Here is a 20,453-nt window from a genome sequence, read left to right as displayed (position 1 = left end):
AGCACCTCCTACCCCACAGACCCACACACACCCAGCACCTCTTACCCCACAGACCCCCACACACCCAGCACCTCCTACCCCACAGACCTCCACACACCCAGCACCTCCTACCCCACAGACCTCCACACACCCAGCACCTCCTACCCCACAGACCCTCACACACCCAGCACCTCCTACCCCACAGACCCCCACACACCCAGCACCTCCTACCCCACAGACCTCCACACACCCAGCACCTCCTACCCCACAGACCCCCACACACCCAACACCTCCTACCCCACAGACCACCACACACCTAACACCTCCTACCCCACACACCCAGCACCTCCTACCCCACAGACCTCCACACACCCAGCACCTCCTACCCCACAGACTCCCACACACCAAACACCTCCTACCCCACAGACCTCCACACACCCAGCACCTCCTACCCCACAGACCTCCACACACCCAACACCTCTTACCCCACACACCCAATACCTCCTACCCCACACACCCAACACCTCCTACCACACAGACCCCCATACACCCAACACCTCCTACCCCACAGACCCCCACACACCCAGCACCTCCTACCCCACAGACCCCCATACACCCAGCACCTCCTACCCCACAGACCTCCACACACCCAACACCTCCTACCCCACACACCCAATACCTCCTACCCCACACACCCAACACCTCCTACCCCACAGACCCCCACACACCCAGCACCTCCTACCCCACAGACCTCCACACACCCAACACCTCCTACCCCACACACCCAATACCTCCTACCCCACACACCCAACACCTCCTACCCCACAGACCTCCACACACCCAGCACCTCCTACCCCACAGACCCCCACACACCCAGCACCTCCTACCCCACAGACCTCCACACACCCAGCACCTCCTACCCCACAGACCCCCACACACCCAACACCTCCTACCCCACAGACCCACACACACCCAACACCTCCTACCCTACAGACCCACACACACCCAGCACCTCCTACCCCACAGACCCACACACACCCAGCACCTCCTACCCCACAGACCACCATTCGCCCAACACCTCCTACCCCACAGACCCCCACACACCCAGCACCTCCTACCCGACAGACCTCCACACACCCAACACCTCCTACCCCACACACCCAATACCTCCTACCCCACACACCCAACACCTCCTACCCCACACACCCACACACACCCAACACCTCCTACCCCAAAGACCCCCATACACCCAACACCTCCTACCCCACAGACCTCCACACACCCAACACCTCCTACCCCACACACCCAACACCTCCTACCCCGCAGACCCCCACACACCCAACACCTCCTACCCCACAGACCCACACACACCCAACACCTCCTACCCTACAGACCACCATTCACCCAACACCTCCTACCCCACAGACCCCCACACATCCAGCACCTCCTACCCCACAGACCTCCACACACCCAACACCTCCTACCCCACACACCCAACACCTCCTACCCCACAGACCCCCACACACCCAACACCTCCTACCCCACAGACCACCACACACCCAACACCTCCTACCCCACACACCCAATACCTCCTACCCCACACACCCAACACCTCCTACCCCACAGACCCACACACACCCAACACCTCCTACCCCACAGACCCCCACACACCTAACACCTCCTACCCCACAGACCCACACACACCCAACACCTCCTACCCTACAGACCACCATTCACCCAACACCTCCTACCCCACAGACCCCCACACATCCAGCACCTCCTACCCCACAGACCTCCACACACCCAACACCTCCTACCCCACACACCCAACACCTCCTACCCCACAGACCCCCACACACCCAACACCTCCTACCCCACAGACCACCACACACCCAACACCTCCTACCCCACACACCCAATACCTCCTACCCCACACACCCAACACCTCCTACCCCACAGACCCACACACACCCAACACCTCCTACCCCACAGACCCCCACACACCTAACACCTCCTACCCCACAGACCCCCACATACCCAACACCTCCTACCCCACACACCCAAAACCTCCTACCCCACACACCCAACACCTCCTACCCCGCAGACCCCCACACACCCAACACCTCCTACCCCACAGACCCACACACACCCAACACCTCCTACCCTACAGACCACCATTCGCCCAACACCTCCTACCCCACAGACCCCCACACACCCAGCACCTCTTACCCCACAGACCTCCACACACCCAACACCCCCTACCCCACACACCCAATACCTCCTACCCCACACACCCAACACCTCCTACCCCACAGACCCACACACACCCAACACCTCCTACCCCAAAGACCCCCATACACCCAACACCTCCTACCCCACAGACCACCACACACCCAACACCTCCTACCCCACAGACCCACACACACCCAATACCTCCTACCCGACAGACTCCCACACACCCAGCACCTCCTACCCCACAGACCCCCACACACCCAACACCTCCTACCCCACAGACCACCATCCACCTGGAACCCCACCCTTCTTATCCAACCCCTCCACAGTTCCCACACCACTCCCTAAACTCTGCCATCTCCCACATCATGGACACACCACACATGGAAACGCACCCCACATTTCCAATAGCCCTGCACCTCCACTCCCCACCCTGAACCGCACCTGGGTCCACATTGTTCAACTTCATTGGAGAAATGGTGGTGTGGGAGGCGCAGTGATGAGATAGAGTGGGTGAGTGGGGATGGGGAGACGTGCGGGGGATGGTACAGGGAGGATGAGGGTCAGTGGGTTGGGGAGACTGTGGGTGGATAAGATGGTGAGGGTGGGGATACAGTGGGGGAGAGAAGCCATTGGGGATGGAGAAATCAAGCAACACACATACAAGTTACTGGTGAACGCAGCAGGCCAGGCAGCATCTCTAGGAAGAGGTGCAGTCGACGTTTCAGGCCGAGACCCTTCATCAGGTCCTGACAAAGGGTCTCCGTCTGAACCGTCGACTGCACCTCTTCCTAGAGATGCTGCCTTGTCTGCTGTGTTCACCAGCAACTCTTATGTGTGTTGCTTGAATTTCCAGCATCTGCAGAGTTCCTGTTGTTTGGGGATGGAGAAATGGTGGGGTGGGGAAGACCATAAGACAAAGGAGCAGAATTAGGTCAGGTTTTTGCAGCAACCAGACCAATAACACTGTGATCGGCTCTGAGCCTCAGAAGAGTAGGATGAAGTCAGGCAGAGCAATAGTCTTAGGGGACTTGATAGTTCGGGGGACAGATAGGAGATTCTGCAGCAGCAAAAGAGACGCCAGGATAGTGTGTTGCCTAGGGTGTCTCTGAGCAGTTGCAGAATATTCTTGAAGAGGAGGGTGAGCAGCCAGAGGTCGTGGCACATAACAAAAGCAGGAGAGGGGCAGAGGTCCTGCGCAGTAAGTTTAAAGAGTTAGGAAGGAGGCTGAAGATCAGGACCGCCAAGGTGGTAATCTCCGGATTATCCCCGGTGCCATGAGCTAGTGAAGGTCAGAACAGGAAGAGAGCACAGATGAATGATTGACTGTTGAAATGGTGCAGAGGGCAGGATTTCAAATTCTTGGATCATTGGAAACTTTTCTGGGGAGGGGGTGACCTGTACAAGTGGGACAGGTTGCACCTGAACTGGAGGGGTACTAATATCCTCTGAGGAGGCTTGCTAATGCTATTGAGGAGGGTTTAAACTAGATTTCTGGGGGGGGTGGGTAGGTGGGAACTGAAGTGAAGAGTCAGAGGATGGGGTGGTTGGTGCACAAGTAGAGACAGCTTGTAGGGAGTTTGTGAGAAACGATAGGCAGGTGATAGAACAAAGATGTTCTCAGCCAGATGGTTTGAGATGTGTTTATTTTAATGCAAGAAGTTTCATATACAAGGCAGAGGAACTTAGAGTGTGGATGAATACGTGGGACTATGACGTTGTGGCCGTTACAGAGACTTTGATGTCTCAGGAGCAGGAATGGCTGCTGAGCGTGCCAGGCTTTAGATGTTTCAAAAAAGACAGGGAGGGAGGCAAAATAGGTGGGAGCATGGCATTGCTAATCAGGTATAGTATCACGGCTGCAGAAAAGGAGGAAGTCATGGAGGGATGGTCTACTCTGTCATTATGGGTGGAAGTTAGAAACAGGAAGGGGGCAATTACTCTACAGGGTGTATTTTATAGACCACCCAATATTAATAGAGACATCGAGGAGTACATAGGGAGGCAGATTCTGGAATGGTGCAATAATAATAGAGTTGTTGTGATGGGTGATTTTAACTTTCCTAATATTGATTGACAACTTCTGAGAGCGATTGGCTTAGATGGGGTGGAGTTTGTTAGGTGAGTTCAGGAAAGTTTCCTGATGCAGTATGTAGATAAGCAAACTAGTGGAGAGGCTGTATTTGATCTGGTATTGGGAAATGAACCTGGTCAGGTGTCAGATCTCTCAGTGGGAGGGCATTTTGGAAGTAGTACTCTGTCTCCTTTAACATGGCGCAGGAGAGGGATGGGAGCAGAAGATTTGAGAAAACATTTAATTGAGGTAGGGGTGAAATATGATGCTATCAGGAAGGAACTTGGGAACATCAATTGGGAGCGGATGTTCTCTGGAAAATGCACAGCAGAGATGTGGCAAATGTTCAGGGAACATTTGCATGGCGTTCTGCATAGGTATGTTTCATTGAGGCAGGGAAAGGATGGGACGGTTAAAGAACCACGGCATACAAAGGACTTAGAAAATCTAGTTAAGAAGAAAAGAAAAGCTTACGAAAGGTTCAAGACACTAGGTACTGTTAGAGCGCTAGAAAATTACAAGGTTGCCAGGGAGGAGATCAAGAATGAAATTAGGAGAGCTAGAAGAGGCCATGAGAAAGCCTTGGTGAGCAGGATTAAGGAAAACCCCAAGGCATTCTACAAGTATGTGAAGAGCAAGAGGATGAGCAGTGTGAGAATAGGACCAATCAGATTGCTGAAGTGAATACAGATGCATTGGTTATGATCTTTCAAGAATCACTTAATTGTGGCATAGTCCCAGAGGACTGGAAGATTGCAAATGTCACTCCACTCTTTAAGAAGGGAGGAAGGCAAAAGAAAGGAAATTATAGGACAATTAGCCATATTTCAGTGGTTGGGAAAATTGTTGGAGTCTATTATTAAGGATGAGGTTTCAGGGTACTTGGAGACATAATAAAATAAGTCAAAGTCAGCATGGTTTCTATCAAGGGAACTCTTGCCTGACAAATCTATTAGAGTTCTTCAAGTAAGTAACATGCAGGCTGGACAAAGGAGAGGCAGTGGATGTCATTTACTTGGATTTTCAGAAGGCGTTTGATAAGATGCCACACATAAGGCTGCCTAGCAAGATAAAAGCCTATGCGTTACAGGTAAAGATACTGGCATGGATAGAGTGAGTGGGAATAAAAAGGGCCTTTTCTGGTTGGCTGTAGTTAACTAGCGGTATTCCTCAGGGGTCAGTATTGGGAGCACTACTTTTGACATTGCTTGTGAATAATTTAGATAATGGAATTGATGGCTTTGTGGCAAAGTTTGTGGATGATACAACAATAGGTGGAGGGGTAGTGTCGAGGAAGCAATGCAATTGCAGCAGGACTTAGACAAGTTGGAAGAATGAGCAAAAAAGTGGCAGATGGAATACAGTATTGGTAAGTGTATGATAATGCATTTTGGTAAAGGGAACAATAGACAAGTTAAGTCAAGTCGCTTTTTATTGTCATTTTGACCATAAGCTGCTGGGACAATACACAGTAAAAACGAAACAACGTTTTTCCAGGACCATGGTGCTACATGAAACAACACAAATCTACACTAGATTTAGTGAGACAACACAAGGCTACACTACACTACGTAAAACAACATAAAAACTGCGCTAGACTACAGACCTACACAGGACTACATAAAGTGCACAAGACAGTGCAGGGCAGTACAATAATTAATAAACAAGACAATAGGCACAGTAGGGGACAAGTTACAATATAATAATAAATGATGTAGATGTCAGTCTAGACTCTGGGTATTGAGGAGTCTGATGGCTTGGGGGAAGAAACTGTTACACAGTCTGGTCGTGAGAGCCCGAATGCTTTGCTGCCTTTTGCCAGATGGCAGGAGGGAGAAGAGTTTATATGAGGGGTGCGTGGGGTCCTTCACAATGCTGTTTGCTTTACGGATGCAGCATGTGGTGTAAATGTCTGTAATGGCGGGAAGAGAGACCCCGATGATCTTCCCAGCTGACCTCACTATCCGCTGTAGGGTCTTGCGATCCGAGACGGTGCAATTCCCGAACCAGACAGTGAGGTAGCTGCTCAGGATGCTCTTAATACATCCTCTGTAGAATGTGGTGAGGATGGGGGGTGGGAGATGGACTTTTCTCAGCCTTCACAGAAAGTGGAGATGCTGCTGGGCTTTCTTGGCTATGGAGCTGGTGTTGAGGGACCAGGTGAGATTCTCCGCCAGGCGAACACCAAGAAATTTGGTGGTCTTAACAATATCAATGGAGGAGCCGTCAATGTTCAGCGGAGAGTGCAATAGTGCAGACTACCATCTAAATGGGAAGAAGATTCAAACATCAGGGCTGCAGAGGTACTTCTTGTGCAAGACTCCCAGAAGGTTAATTTATAGGTTGAGTCTGTGGTAAAGAAGGCAATTGCAATGTTGGCACTTATTTCAAGGGGAATAGAATTTAAAACCAAGGAGATAATGCAGAGGATTTATAAGACACTAGTCAGGCCACACTTGTAATTTTGTCAATAGTTTTGGGCCCCATATCTCAGAATGTCATTAGAGAGTGTACAGATGAGGTTCACAAGGATGATTCTGGGAATGAAGGGTTAACCTATGAGGAACGTTTGGCAGCTTTGGGCCTGTACTCACTGGAATTTAGAAGAATGCAGGGGATCTCATTGAAACCTACTGGAAGTTGAATGGACTAGATAGGGTGGATGTGGAGAAGATGTTTCCTACGGTGAGGGTATCCATAACTTGAAGGTACAGCCTCAAAATTTAGGAATGACCTTTCAGAACAAAGGTAAGGAGGAACTTCTTTAGCCAGAGAGTAGTGAATCTGTGGAATGCTCTGCCACAGGCTGTGGAGGAGGCCAAGTCCCTGGGTCTATTTAAGGCAGAAGTTGATCGTTTCCTGATTGGTCAGTGCATCAAAGGAAATGACGAACAGGCAGGTGTATGGGTGAGTGGAATCCGGGATCAGCCATGATGGAATGGCAGAGCAGACTTGATGGGCTGAATGGCCTAATTCTGCTCCTGCGTCCTATGTCTGATTTGGTGTATCGAGTCTACTCCGCCATTTCCGCGTGGCTGACCCAGTTTTCCTCTCAGCTCCAATCTCCTGCCTTCTCCCCATATCCCTTCATGCCCTGACCAATCAAGAATATATTAACACTTCTGCTTTAAATATGCCCAAACACAGTCTCTGCAGCTTCCTATGGTGATGAATTCCTCAGATTCACCACTCTCGGGCTCAAGAAATTCCTCCTTACCTCCATTCTAAGACTGTTTTCTGGTCTCTGGTCTCCCACCATAGGAAACATCCTCACCACATCCACTCTATAAAGGCCTTTCGGCATTCAATACGTTTCAATGAGGTCACCCCTCATCCTTCTGAATTCCAGTGAATACAGGCCCAGAGCCATCAAACGCTCTTCATATGACAAGCCATTCAATCCTGGAATCATTTTCGTGAACGTCTTTTGAACCTTCTCCTTCTCCAGTATCAGCACATCCTTTATAAAATAAAAGCTCCAAAACTGCTCCCAAATCTCCAAGTGAGACCTCACCAGTGCTTTATAAAATCTTAACATTACATCATTGCTTTCATAGAAACATTTCTATTTAAATGTTTATTTTCCTTTTATATCATCTCAATGTGTACTTAAGAATGTATAAATAATTGTAGTTTTATACATATAAAAAAATGGAAAAGGTTATATGTGTGAAAAAAGTACATGATATTTGTGAATTCCTTATCCAAATAAAAATAAAATTTAAAAAAAAAGAAACATTTTGAATGTTGAAAGGCATTGACAGAGTGGATGTGGCAAAATTGTTTCCCATGGTGGGGGAGTCTAGTACGAGAGGGCATGACTTAAGGATTGAAGGATGCCCATTCAGAACAGAGATGCAAAGAAATTTTTTTAGCCAGAGGGTGAATTTGTGGGAATTTGTTGCCACGGGCGGCAGTGGAGGCCAAGTCATTGGGTGTATTTAAGGCAGAGATTGATAGGTATCTGAGTAGCCAGGGCATCAAGGGTTATGTTGAGAAGACAGGGGAGTGGGACTAAATGGCGGAGCAGACTCAATGGGCCGAATGGCCAACTTCTGCTCCTTTGTCTTATGGTCTTATATTTTAGTCCTCTTAAAATAAATGCTAACAACGCATTTGTTTTCCTCCCGAAAGACTCAACCTACAAATTAACCTTTAGGGAATCCTGCACACAGCTCCAAAGTTCCTTTGCACCTTAGCTTTCTGTATTTTCTCTCAATTTAGACAACCCTTTCATTTCTTCGACCGAAATGCATGACCATACATTTTCCAACGCTGTTTTTCATCTGCCACTTTTTTGCCCACTCTTGGTAAAGATAAGATTGGGATAGGGAGGAGGAGTGTTGATGGGGTGGTGTGACCCAATCTCTCCATATTTACGATTCTCTCTGCCAACGCAGATCGGTTATTGGAATGAAGATGACAAATTTGTGGCAACCACGGGTGATCTTCACGTCAGCAATGACACGAGTGGCATCCAGAACCAAACCTACATCGTCACCACCATACTAGTATGTATCTCTAGACAGAGTGATTCCGGGCAGGAGTACTCTGAGCTCACACCCTCCCCTCCCCTCCCTCAGCCTTGGGGTACATTATGCAGGCCTCCTGGATCCCTGTTCTGAGTAAAGGGAGATGCGGTATCTGCTCATGTTTTCCATCCCATCTGCCCCTGTATACTAGTCTCTTCATTGTCAAGCCTTTTCCCAAATTTCCTGCCAGGATTTTTCCGCACCCTCGACCTACAGTACATGCTGCACTTTGTGCCCAGAACTTTCTTTTTCCTTCCCCTCCCTCCTGCACTTTTCATTCTGTGGGTGGGTCTGGGATTGGGATCCATTCCCTTTTCTCAGCGGGGCCCAATCCTTGCCTATGCCCTCCCTCCCTGCTCCCTCACCATTCTGACACTGTTAGATGTCATGTATCCATCTTCAGCCTACGTGTGGTCAACTGTATCTCAGGTGTGGATAACCAACTAGCTTACGAGCTTACGATCTTCAGCCTCCTCTGTAACTGTACGAACCTGATGGAATTATGATCAGTGTTCACAGTGTGCTCCACTGGCTACCAACCCTGTCCAGCTGTCTCGGGTGCATTGGGTGAGGGTTCTGCAGCCTCCCCTCAGCCTGATACTGTCCCACTAGACGTTCAGTTACTCTACTCCACAGCCATTACCAACCATCAGACCTTTTCCCACATGTTTGCTGCCCTCTCTCCCTCCAACTCTTCGAGTGTCTCTAGCTCTACTGTAATGTGAGATCTTCCTCTCTTCCCTGCCTTACTCAGAATCATAGAGACCAAGATACAGGCCTTTCGGCCCACCAGGTTCTTGCTCACCATCTAAAGACCTTGTAACCTGAACTACTGCCATTAAAACCTGTTTCCACAGTGGCCCCTGTTATCTTCCAAAGTCTATGAACAGCACGGGGAGAAAAACAGGAGAGGTTATTGCAGTGGTCAATGAACTTCAACAAATAAGGCCACCATATGATGGCGAGCAGGGAAATGATGGTCCAAATGGCCTGGTTCGGTGCACTATGGCCTGTTCTCAGCATCTCTGTCATTCACTCCTCTTCGGCATTTTCTCATGAAAACAACCGGTCCTTCAGTACTTTCTCTCCCTCCGGGATCCTACAGTCTCACAGATGAGACAGCATGCCCTCACACATTCACCACCCACTCACTGCCCTCAGATGGGTGGTTGCACCAGACAATTCAGCAATTGGATGGAATGCAGCTCCACCCTGCTAACTCTCTAGGATTAGATGGATAGAGCTCTTGCCTTGTCAACGCTCTGTGATTGGAAGAATGAAGCTCCGACCTGTTGACCAAGCTATGTAATTGGATGGATGGATCTCCGTCCCATTGACTGAGCTCTGTGATTGGATGGATAGAGCTCTGTCTTGTTAACTGAGCTCTATGATTGGATGAATCTCTGTTCCATTGATAGTCTGTGATTGGATGGGTGGAGCTCTGTCTCATTGACTGAGCTCTGTGATTGGATGGATGTGCATCCCATTGACTTCACTTTGTGTCCCTGCAGGAGCCCCCGTACGTGATGTTGAAGAAGAACCAGGAGCAGCTGGAGGGGAATGATAAGTATGAGGGTTACTGCGTAGAGCTGGCAGCAGAGATCGCCAAACACGTGGGCTTCAAGTACAAATTGGCCATCGTGGCAGATGGGAAGTACGGAGCACGGGATCCCGAGAGCAAAGTGTGGAATGGGATGGTTGGGGAGCTAGTGTACTCGGTAAGTATCATTTGTGGGTGGGAGTGTTGCTTCCCTGAGCTGGTTAATGATGGCTGGTTCTGAATGGGCTCAGGCCAGTGTCCCACTCCATCCCAACATCATTCCCCAGGGATAATGGAATATCTCCAAGAATCCTCTATTCTGAAGAGACCATAGTGTTCTTCAGGGATCAGTGCTGGGATGTATAGAAATTATTTAAACAAAAATTGTCAGGTGCCTGATTATAAGTTTGCAGAGAATGCATGAATAGGTGGAGTTTTGGCTAGTGAGGAAGATTGTCAAAGGATGCAATGGGACAGAGGTTGGTTGAAATTAGGGTAGAGTTTAATCCAGACAAATGTGAGGTATAAAGATAGAAAACATAGAAAGCCTACAGCACAATACAGGCCCTTCGGCCCACAAAGCTGTGCAGAACATGTCCCTACCTTAGAAATTACTAGGGATACCCATAGCCCTCTATTTTTCTAAGCTCCATGTACCTATCCAAAAGTCTCTTAAAAGACCCTATCGTATCCACCTCCATCACTGTTGCCAGCAGCCCATTCCACACACTCACCACTCTCTGCGTAAAAATCTTACCCCTGACATCTCCTCTGCACCTACTCTCAAGCACCTTAAACCTGTGCCCTCTTGTGGCAGCCATTTCAGCCCTGGGAAAAAGTGTCTGACTATCCACATGATCAATGCCTCTCATCATCTTATACACCTCTATCAGGTCACCTCTCATCCTCCGTCGCTCCAAGGAGAAAAGGTCGAGCTCACTCAACCTGTTTTCATAAGGCATGCTCCCCAATCCAGGCAACATCCTTGTAAATCTCCTCTGCACCCTTTCTATGGTTTCCAAATCTTTCCTCTAGTGAGACGACCAGAACTGAGCACAGTACTTCAAGTGCCGTCTGACCAGGGTCCTATATAGCTGCAACATTACCTCTTGGCTCCTAAATTCAATTCTATGATTCACCATATGCCTTCTTATCCACAAAGTCAACCTGCACAGCTGCTTTAAGCGTCCTGTGGACTCAGACCACAAGATCCCTCTGATCCTCCACACTGCCAAGAGTCTTACCATTAATACTATATTCTGTCATCATATTTGACCTACCAAAATGAACCACTTCACACATATCTGGGTTGAACTCCATCTGCCACTTCTCAGCCCAGTTTTGCATCCTATCAATGTCCCGCTGTAACCTCTGACAGACCTCCACACTATCCACAACACCCCCAACCTTCGTGTCGTCAGCACACCTACTAACCCATCCCTCCATTTCCCCATCCAGGTCATTTATAAAAATCACAAAGAGCAAGGGTCCCAGAACAAATCCCTGAGGCACTTCACTGGTGACCGACCTCCATGCAGAATATGACCCGTCTACAACCATTCTTTGCCTTCTGTGGGCAAACCAGTTCTGGATCCACAAAGCAATGTCCCCTTGGATCCCATGCCTCCTCACTTTCTCAATAAGCCTTGCATGGGGTACCTTATCAAATGCCTTGGTGAAATCCATATACACTACATCTACTACTCTTCCTTCATCAACGTTTAGTCACATCCTCAAAAAATTCAATCAGGCTCGTAAGGCACGACCTGCCCTTGACAAAGCCATGCTGACTATTCCTGATCATATTATACTTCTGCAAATGTATTATACCTCTCAAAATGAGGTGTTGCACTTTGTGTGGTCAAATGTAAGGGGAAAGTAAATTGGCCCTTAGGAGCATTGATGTACCGAACTTATCAAAGAGTCTGTTCAACACTGTCATTGTATCAGCCTCCACCACCACTCCAGGCACGCCTCTAGCATTGAACACTTTAACCTTGAGGAAAAGACACTGATTGTGTACCCTATCAATGGCCTTCATCATGTTATAAACTTCTAGCAGGTCTCTCCTCAACCTTTTACACTCCAGAAAGAATAACCTAAGTTTGTCTAACCTCTCTTTATAGCAGATGCTCTCTAATCCAGGCAGCAACCTGGTGAACATCTGCACACTCTCTGCAGGTGGTGTACCAGGATGCTACTGATGGAAGGAGATACAACAGTGGTATTTAACAGGTTTTGAGACAGACACGGAATGGAGACGTATGCACCATGTGCAGGCGGATGGGATTAGTTTGAGCTGGGATCATTGTCGGTACTGACTTGATGGGCTGAAGGGCCTGTTCCTGTATCATACTCTTTTGTGTTCTCTGAGGAAGAGACAGTGTTAGTGAGCCACCATTCTGACAAGGAAAATCTTGATTCAGAATCAGGTTTGTGTCATGAAGATGAGAAAATCTGCAGATGCTGGAAATCCAAGCAACACATGCAAAATGCTAGAGGAACTTAGCAGGCCAGGCAGGAGTCCTGCTGAAGGGTCTTGGCCCAATACATCGACTATTTATTCTTTTCTATAGATACTGCCTGGTCTGCTGAGTTCCTCCAGCATTTTATGTGTGTTGTTTGTGTCATGAAATTTGTTTTACAGCAGCAATACAGTGTAATACATAAAACAATTACAGTACCATATTTATTGTAGCTTGTAGTAAATTTTTAAATGTATTGCAGAGTACTACTGCAATAAAACAAATTTCGTGTCACACGTCACAATAATAAAGCTGATTCTGATACTGATCCTGAGTTAGGGTTCATTGCCCCTCTGCCCCGAGGAACTGCCCATCTCCTCTTTCCAGCGCAGTCCATGCAGAGGTCCGGGTGACCATTGTTGGACAGATAGTTGCAAGGGCAGTGTGACAGTGCACACATGATATGGCAGGGCTCTGGACAAATTCACCAGGTGTCAGGAGCTGTATGCGTAGGGATGAGGTGCCTCTGCTAATTCTGCTGCACTGGGGCAGCAGAGTAGCGTAGCAGTTAGAGTAATGCCTTACGGCATCAGCAATCAGATTTCAATTCTGCCGTTGTCTGTAAAGAGTTTGTACGTTATCCCCGTGACTTTTTGCGTTTCCTTCCACTGCTCCAGTTTCCTCCCATGTAGTAAAGATGTACAGGTTAATGTTAGTAAATTGTGGCCATGCTATTGTGTGGCATCCTCCAGCACATCCTTGGACTGTGTTGGTCATTGATGCAGATGGTGCATTTCATTGTGTGTTTTGATGTTTTGATCTACTCATGACAAGTAAACTTATCTTTGAACCTTTACTTTCCCTGCTGTGTTTCAGAAAGCTGACATTGCAGTGGCCCCATTAACCATCACCTTGGTACGTGAGGAGGTTATCGACTTCTCCAAGCCTTTCATGAGTCTGGGCATCTCCATTATGATTAAAAAGCCACAGAAGTCCAAGCCTGGAGTCTTCTCCTTCCTGGACCCGCTGGCGTACGAGATCTGGATGTGCATCGTGTTTGCCTATATAGGCGTGAGTGTGGTGCTGTTCCTGGTCAGTAGGTTCAGCCCCTATGAGTGGCAGACGGAGGAGTACGAGGAAGGACCCGACACACAAAGCCTTGAGCAGACCAATGAGTTTGGGATATTTAACAGTCTCTGGTTCTCGCTGGGTGCCTTCATGCAGCAAGGATGTGATATTTCACCAAGGTTGGTCCTTACACCTTAACCTCTGCACATTTCTGGTTCCAGTCTAATGTTGATTTCTTTATGTGCTTTTGAAAGTGAATGTTTTTCCAAAAAAAAAAAGAATGGTTTGAAATAGGAAGGTTTTTCCAAAAACAAAATGAATGGTTTGAAATAGGAAGTAGGACTGTAATAATGGTAATTATGTGGATGGAAATGAGCGCAGACATGAGGGATTCTGTTGTAATCTTTATACTTGTTGGATATCTCATCATCACTGTGGTCTTGAATGTAACAGAATTGGCTTCAGGACCTTTGTTTACTACTTTGGGAATTCAACATGAGAATGCATTACTACGGGAAGAGCCATGGGAAGATGGTGAACGCAGTGTCGGCTGGTTCTGACTCTGTGCTTTGAGCTGGTGCTGTGTCTTGCTCTACTTTCTGCAGCATTTCCTATCAGTGGATCAGGTATAAAAGCAGAGTAATCGGGGTAGCCTGGGGTTAGTATTTTCCCAGGGTTTCATCATCGGCCTGCTTGTGAATGGCATCATGGATCGGCAGAACGAGAGGTCTACTACAGTGAAAGGGGCTTGCACATGCCAAGATAAGTATTTTAATGCTTGCTTTGTTCTGTCCGAATAAATGTAGTTTTTGTAGTTCTAAGTGGATCATTGATTGGAGGCTTTCTGTCTGGTTGAGTCGGATCTGAGAACCTATTGTTTGAACAGAACAGGGACCATTGCTTATCTACTGTATTTCTGGACATACACCATTCTAACACAGTAAAATGTATAGAGCTAGTGTGGTTCACAGCCCTTTAGCACAGTTACCATATTTTACTGCAGTTTACGGTGTATGATTGATGCATTTATAAATAACATTGCATTGCATTGTGCCTGGGATCTGAGGGAGAGCGAGTGAGGACGGGTCAAGTAAGGAGCCGAGAAGTTGATTGGTGATAGAGATCCAGGGCTGCACCCATGCCAAGCTCGTCGACATCATTAACTTTACCTCCAACTTCCACCCTGCCCATAAATTCACCTGGTCCATTTCTGACACTTCCCTTCCCTTTCTCAATCTCTCTGTCTCTGTCTCTGGAGACAACTTATCTACCAATGGCCATTATAAACACACTGAATCTCACAGCTACCTGAACTATACCTCTTCCCACCCTGTTACTTGTAAAAATGCCATCCCCTTCCCTCAATTCCTCCATCGCCATCTGCTCTCAGGACGAGGCTTTTCATTCTAGAATGAAGGAGATGTCCTCCTTTTTCAAAGAAGGGGCTTCCCTTCCTCCACCATTAACACTGCCCTCAACTACATTGCTTCCATTTCACACACGTCTGCTCTTACTCCATCCTCCTGCATGCTGCCAGGGATAGGGTTCCTCTTGTCCTCACCTACCACCCCACCAGCCTCCGCGTCCAGCACATAATTCTCCGCCATCTCCAACAGGATCCCACCACCAAGCACATCTTTCCCTCCCCCTGACTTTCTGCTTTCCACAGGGATCGCTTCCTAGGCGACTCCCTTATCCATTCATCCCTCCCCACTGATCTCCCTCCTGGCACTTATCCTTGCAAACAGAACAAGTGCTACACCTTCTCCCTCACTACCATTCAGGACCCTCAAACAGTCCTTCCAGGTGAGGCAACACTTCATCTGCAAGTTTGTTGGGGTCATCTGCTGTGTCCGCTGCTCCCGGTGTGCCCTCCTGTATATCGGTGAGACCCAACGTAGACTGGGAGACCACTTCACCGAGCATCTACGCTCTGTCTGCCAGAAAAAGCGGGATCTCCCAGTGGCCATCCATTTTAATTCCACTTCCCATTCCCATTCCTATATGTCAGTCCGTGGCCTCTTCCACTGTCGTGATGAGGCTATGCTCAAATTGAAGGAGCAACACCTTATATCTGTCTGGGTAGCCTCCAACCTGATGGCATGAATATTGATTTCTCAAAATTCTGGTACTGCCACCCCCTTTCATATCCCCCCATTCTATTTCCCTCTCTCACCTTATCTCCTTACCTGCTCATCACCTCCCTCTGGTGTTCCTCTTCCTTTTCTTTCTTCCATGGCATTTTGTCCTCTCCTATCAGATTTCCCCTTCTCCAGTCCTGAATCTCTTTCACCAATCAACTTTCCAGCTCTTTACTTTACCTCTGTCCCTTCCCGGTTTCACCCATCACCTGGTGTTTCTTCCTCCCCTCCCCCCACCTTCTTACTCTGACTCCTCATCTTTTTATCACCAGTCCTGCTGAAGGGTCTCAGCCTGAAATGTCGACTGTACTCTTTTCCATCGATGCTGCCTGGCCTGCTGAGTTCCTCCAGCATTTTGTGTATGTTGTTCGGATTTCCGGCATCTGTAGATTTTCTCATTTGTATTGAGTAGGTACATCTTTGAATCAATTACAGCCTTGAGTCTGTGTGGATAGGTCTCTATCAGCTTTACACATCTGGACACTGCAATGTTACCCCATTCTTCTTCACAGAACTGCTCACGCTCTGTCACATTGCATGAGGATCTCACGTTGCGTGAGTGAGCAGCCCTTTTCAAGTCTAGCACAAATTCTCAATTGGATTGAGGTCTGGACTCCGACTTGGCCACTCCAGGACATTAACTTTGTTGTTTTTAAGCCATTCCTGTGTAGCTTTTGCTTTATGCTTGAGATCATTGTCTTGCTGGAAAACAAATCTTCTCCCAAGTCACAGTTCTCTTGCAGACTGCATCAGGTTTTCCTCCAGGATTTCCCTGTGTTTTGCTGCATTCATTTTACCCTCTACCTTCACAAGCCTTCCAGGGTCCATTGCAGTGAAACATCCCCACAGCATGATGTAGCCACAGAGCCTCCACGTGCCTTCTGGCAAACTCTAACCGAGATTTCATGTGAGTTTCTTTCAACAGTGGCTTTCTCTTTGCCACTGTCCCATAAAGCTGCGACTGGTGAAGCTCCTGCGCAAAGCCACTGAAGCTTGTAACTCCTCCAGAGTTGTCATGGGTCTCTCGCTGGCCTCCCTCACTAGTCCCCTTCTTGCGGGGTCACTCAGTTTTTGAGGACAGCCTGCTGTAGGCAGATTTACAGCTGTGCCACATTCTTTCCATATGTTGATGATTGACTTAACTGTACTCCAAGGGATGTTCCTTTATCCATCTCCTGACTTGTGCTTTTCAATAACCTTTTCACAGAGTTGCTTGGAGTGTTCTTTTGTCTTCATGGTGTAGTTTTTGCAAGTAGTTGGACTTCCAGATACAGGTGTATTTTTACTACAATCAATTGAAACACCTTGACTGCACACAGGCCTTCAAAAACAGATCTCTATTAACTCATTATGTGACTTCTAAAACCAATTGGCTGCACCCGTGATGATTTGGTGTGTCATATGAAAAGGAGTGAATACTTATACAATCAATTATTTTGTGTTTAATAATTGTAATTAATTTAGATCACTTTGTAGAGATCTGTTTTCACTTTGACACAAAAGAGTCTTTTTCTGTTGATCAATGTCAATAAGGCCAAATTAAATCCACTGTGATTCAATGTTGTAAAACAACAAAACATGAAAACTTCCCGGGGGGCGTGGTGAATACTTTTAGAGGCACTGTAGAAGATTGAAGTGTATGCCTGGTGGATATTGAGGCCCAGCATGTCTGTAGCTGTTTAAAATGCGTGCCTCCCTGCACCAGGTAAGTGGGAGGAAGTGGCTGAGGTATTTGTTGAGGACTGTGGCTTTCTGGTGTCCTCTCAGGGTTTCGCTCAGCAGAAGACAAGCTCTGTTGAGGCCGACTGCAGACATTTTTTAGCAGCACTCAATGGAGTTGTATTTTTATTGACAATCTGTATGGGTTTGTCGATTTGTGTGTGGGAGGGCTGGGCATCAAACCTCGGTGTCGCAAGTGGGGTGGACGCTGGGACTCTTATTACCTGATTGTCATCTCATGTGTGCTTATTCTGAGTGATTGTTGGTCATGTGTCCCTGCACCTTAACCCTGTAGTAACGCTGTCCTGTTTGGATGTATGGTTAAATGACAATTAAACTTGAATTGAATTGATCTGGACTGTTGATATTTTGGGTAAAAACCCTGCATCAGGATTTCAGTTATTGTATGAGTACAGTGGTTTGACATGCAAGACAGCAGATGCTGGAATCTGGAGCAACATAAAAATTGTCGGGGAAATTCGGCTGTTCGATCAGTGTCTGTGGAGGGAAAAGAGTTGTCTACATTTTGGGTAAAAAACCTTACATCAATACTGAGAATGGAGAGGGAGATGGCTGACATAAAGAAGAGCAGGGCAGTAGTGAGACAGGGATCAAAGGCGATCAGTGGACTGAAGAGGGTGACACGCAGATCAAACCAGGTAAAAAGAGACGGCTGGAGTGGTAGACAGAGACCTGTTAGATGATGGAGTTCCTTCAGGTGTTCTATTTCCTCCCACATTCCACTTCTTTTAATACGCAGTATTTCTGGGTTTTTTTGCTTGTGTTTTATTCTATTCAATATATGTATACTTATTTATTTTAATTTTTTTTCATCTATATTATATATTGCATTGAACTGCTGCTGCTAAGTTAACAAATTTCATGTCACATCCCGGTGATAATAAACCTGATTCTGATTCTGATTCTGACTGGGTTGGGGTTAGTGAGTTGTGGGCATGCTATGTTGCCACCGGAAACACGGTGGCATTTGTAAGCTTTTCCCAGCACATCCTTGGACTGTGTTGGTTGTTGACACAAATGGCGCATTTCACTGTATGTTTCGATGTACAGGTGGCAAATTGTGTGAAGCAGGTGGAAGTGGCAAAGCAGAGCTGGGGAACGGCAAGGTTGTAAACCTGAGCATAGGAGACCTGTGGCATTTTGGGGGAAGGTCCATAGTCTAGGGTAAGGATTTCAGGCCAAAGGAATGGCCACAGCGGTGAAGCTGTTGGAGAATGCTGTTTGCTGTATCTACGTGGTAGCCTTTATTGATTCAAGTACCTCCCAAATAATACAAAAGTTCAAAGTAAATTTATTATCAAAATACGTGCATCTCACTATATACAACCCTGAGATTCATTTTCTTGCATGTCTTTACAGGAAAATAAAAAACACAATAAAATTCTATTGGCATTTACAGGGAAAACAACAATGCAATAGAATTGTTACAAAGCATTATACATAAACAAAGACTGACAAACAACCATTGTGCAAAAGAAGACAAACTGTGCAAATAAATAAAAATACTGAGAACATGAGTTGTAAAGAGTCCTTGAAAGTGGGTTTGTAGGTTGTGGAATCGGTTCAGTGTTGAGGTGAGAGAATTCATCCACCATCCCATTTCAAGACCCTGATGCTGTGGGATACTCCTGTACCTCCCGCCCGACGGTGGCACTGAGAAGAGGGCACGGACTGGATGATGGGGTTCCCTGAAATTCCCCTGAACACAACACTTTTCCCTGATACACTCCTCCTTTCTACCCACCACAGTGGACACACATCTCCCATGTTGTGCTCACCTACCACTATGAAGTCTTTTATACCCTCCTGAAATCCCTCAGCTTCTACAACTGCCCCACTGCTACAGAAGCCCGAGATGCACCATGAGATCTGCAATGTGCTGAGGACCAGGTCAGCAGCATTTGAGACTGGTGACCAAGAAGGTTACAAAAGGTCCAGGTATGATCTCCAGAAAACCATCTCACAGGCAAAGTGAGAATTCTGGAGTAAACTTGAATCAACAAAAGCTGCTTGACATTTGTGGCAGGGCTTGAATGGTATCATCTCTTATAAAGTTAAATCAAGTGACATAGGCGACATCAGAGCTTTGTTTCCAATTGAGTCCAATGCCTTCTATACTCACTTTCACCTTCAAAATATGGAGGAAGCATCACAAACTCCCACAGCTCCAGATGTCACAGCCTCAGGATAGATTAATGTCCACTTAGAACAGAGAAGAGGAATCTCGTTAGCCAGAGGATGGTTCATCTGTGGAACACGGTCACAGATGGTTTTGGATGCCAAGACATCCAATGCATTCGAAGTGGAGTTTGATAAGTTCTTGCTGAATCAGAGTTTCAAAGGTTACAGGGAGAAAGCAGGAGAATGGGTTTGAATGTGGGGATGTTAGTGCCCGTGATAGTGTCGGCTGAGTTTACAAATTTCTGCTGCTTTTTTCTGTTCTTGTGCATTGGAGCACCCATACCAGGTGGTGATGCAACCAGTCAGAATGTTCTCCACTGTACATCTGTAGACATTTACTAGAGTCTTTGGTGACATACTGAATCTCTTCAAACTCCTCATTAAGCATAGCTACTGGCATGCCTTGGGAATTGCATCAGTGTGTTCGGCCCAGGATCAATCTTCAGAAATGTTGACACCCAGGAACTGGCAGAATCAACACTTCTATTAGCCAAGGTCATT

At 47.2% G+C, this 20,453-nt stretch overlaps 1 protein-coding gene across 3 annotated transcripts in view; it reads left to right on the top strand.

Annotated features, from left to right (window-relative positions):
• LOC140200571 (glutamate receptor 1-like) overlaps window positions 1–20,453 on the top strand; it is a 205,162-nt gene that overhangs the window by 48,868 nt on the left and 135,841 nt on the right. For 2 of the 3 annotated variants that reach the window (XM_072264086.1, XM_072264085.1), the window contains exons 9-11: window positions 8,686–8,796; window positions 10,329–10,535; window positions 13,699–14,069. In XM_072264086.1, coding sequence (XP_072120187.1) covers window positions 8,686–8,796; window positions 10,329–10,535; window positions 13,699–14,069 — 689 coding nt within the window. The remainder of the gene's footprint in view (window positions 1–8,685; window positions 8,797–10,328; window positions 10,536–13,698; window positions 14,070–20,453) is intronic. The other variant, XM_072264087.1, reaches the window with a different exon arrangement.

The sequence above is a fragment of the Mobula birostris genome, chromosome 7 (assembly GCF_030028105.1).
Source record: "Mobula birostris isolate sMobBir1 chromosome 7, sMobBir1.hap1, whole genome shotgun sequence".
NCBI classification, from domain to species: domain Eukaryota; kingdom Metazoa; phylum Chordata; class Chondrichthyes; order Myliobatiformes; family Myliobatidae; genus Mobula; species Mobula birostris.
The sequence above is the reverse complement of the archived record's forward strand: the minus strand, read 5'-3'. Positions and strand labels throughout refer to the sequence as shown.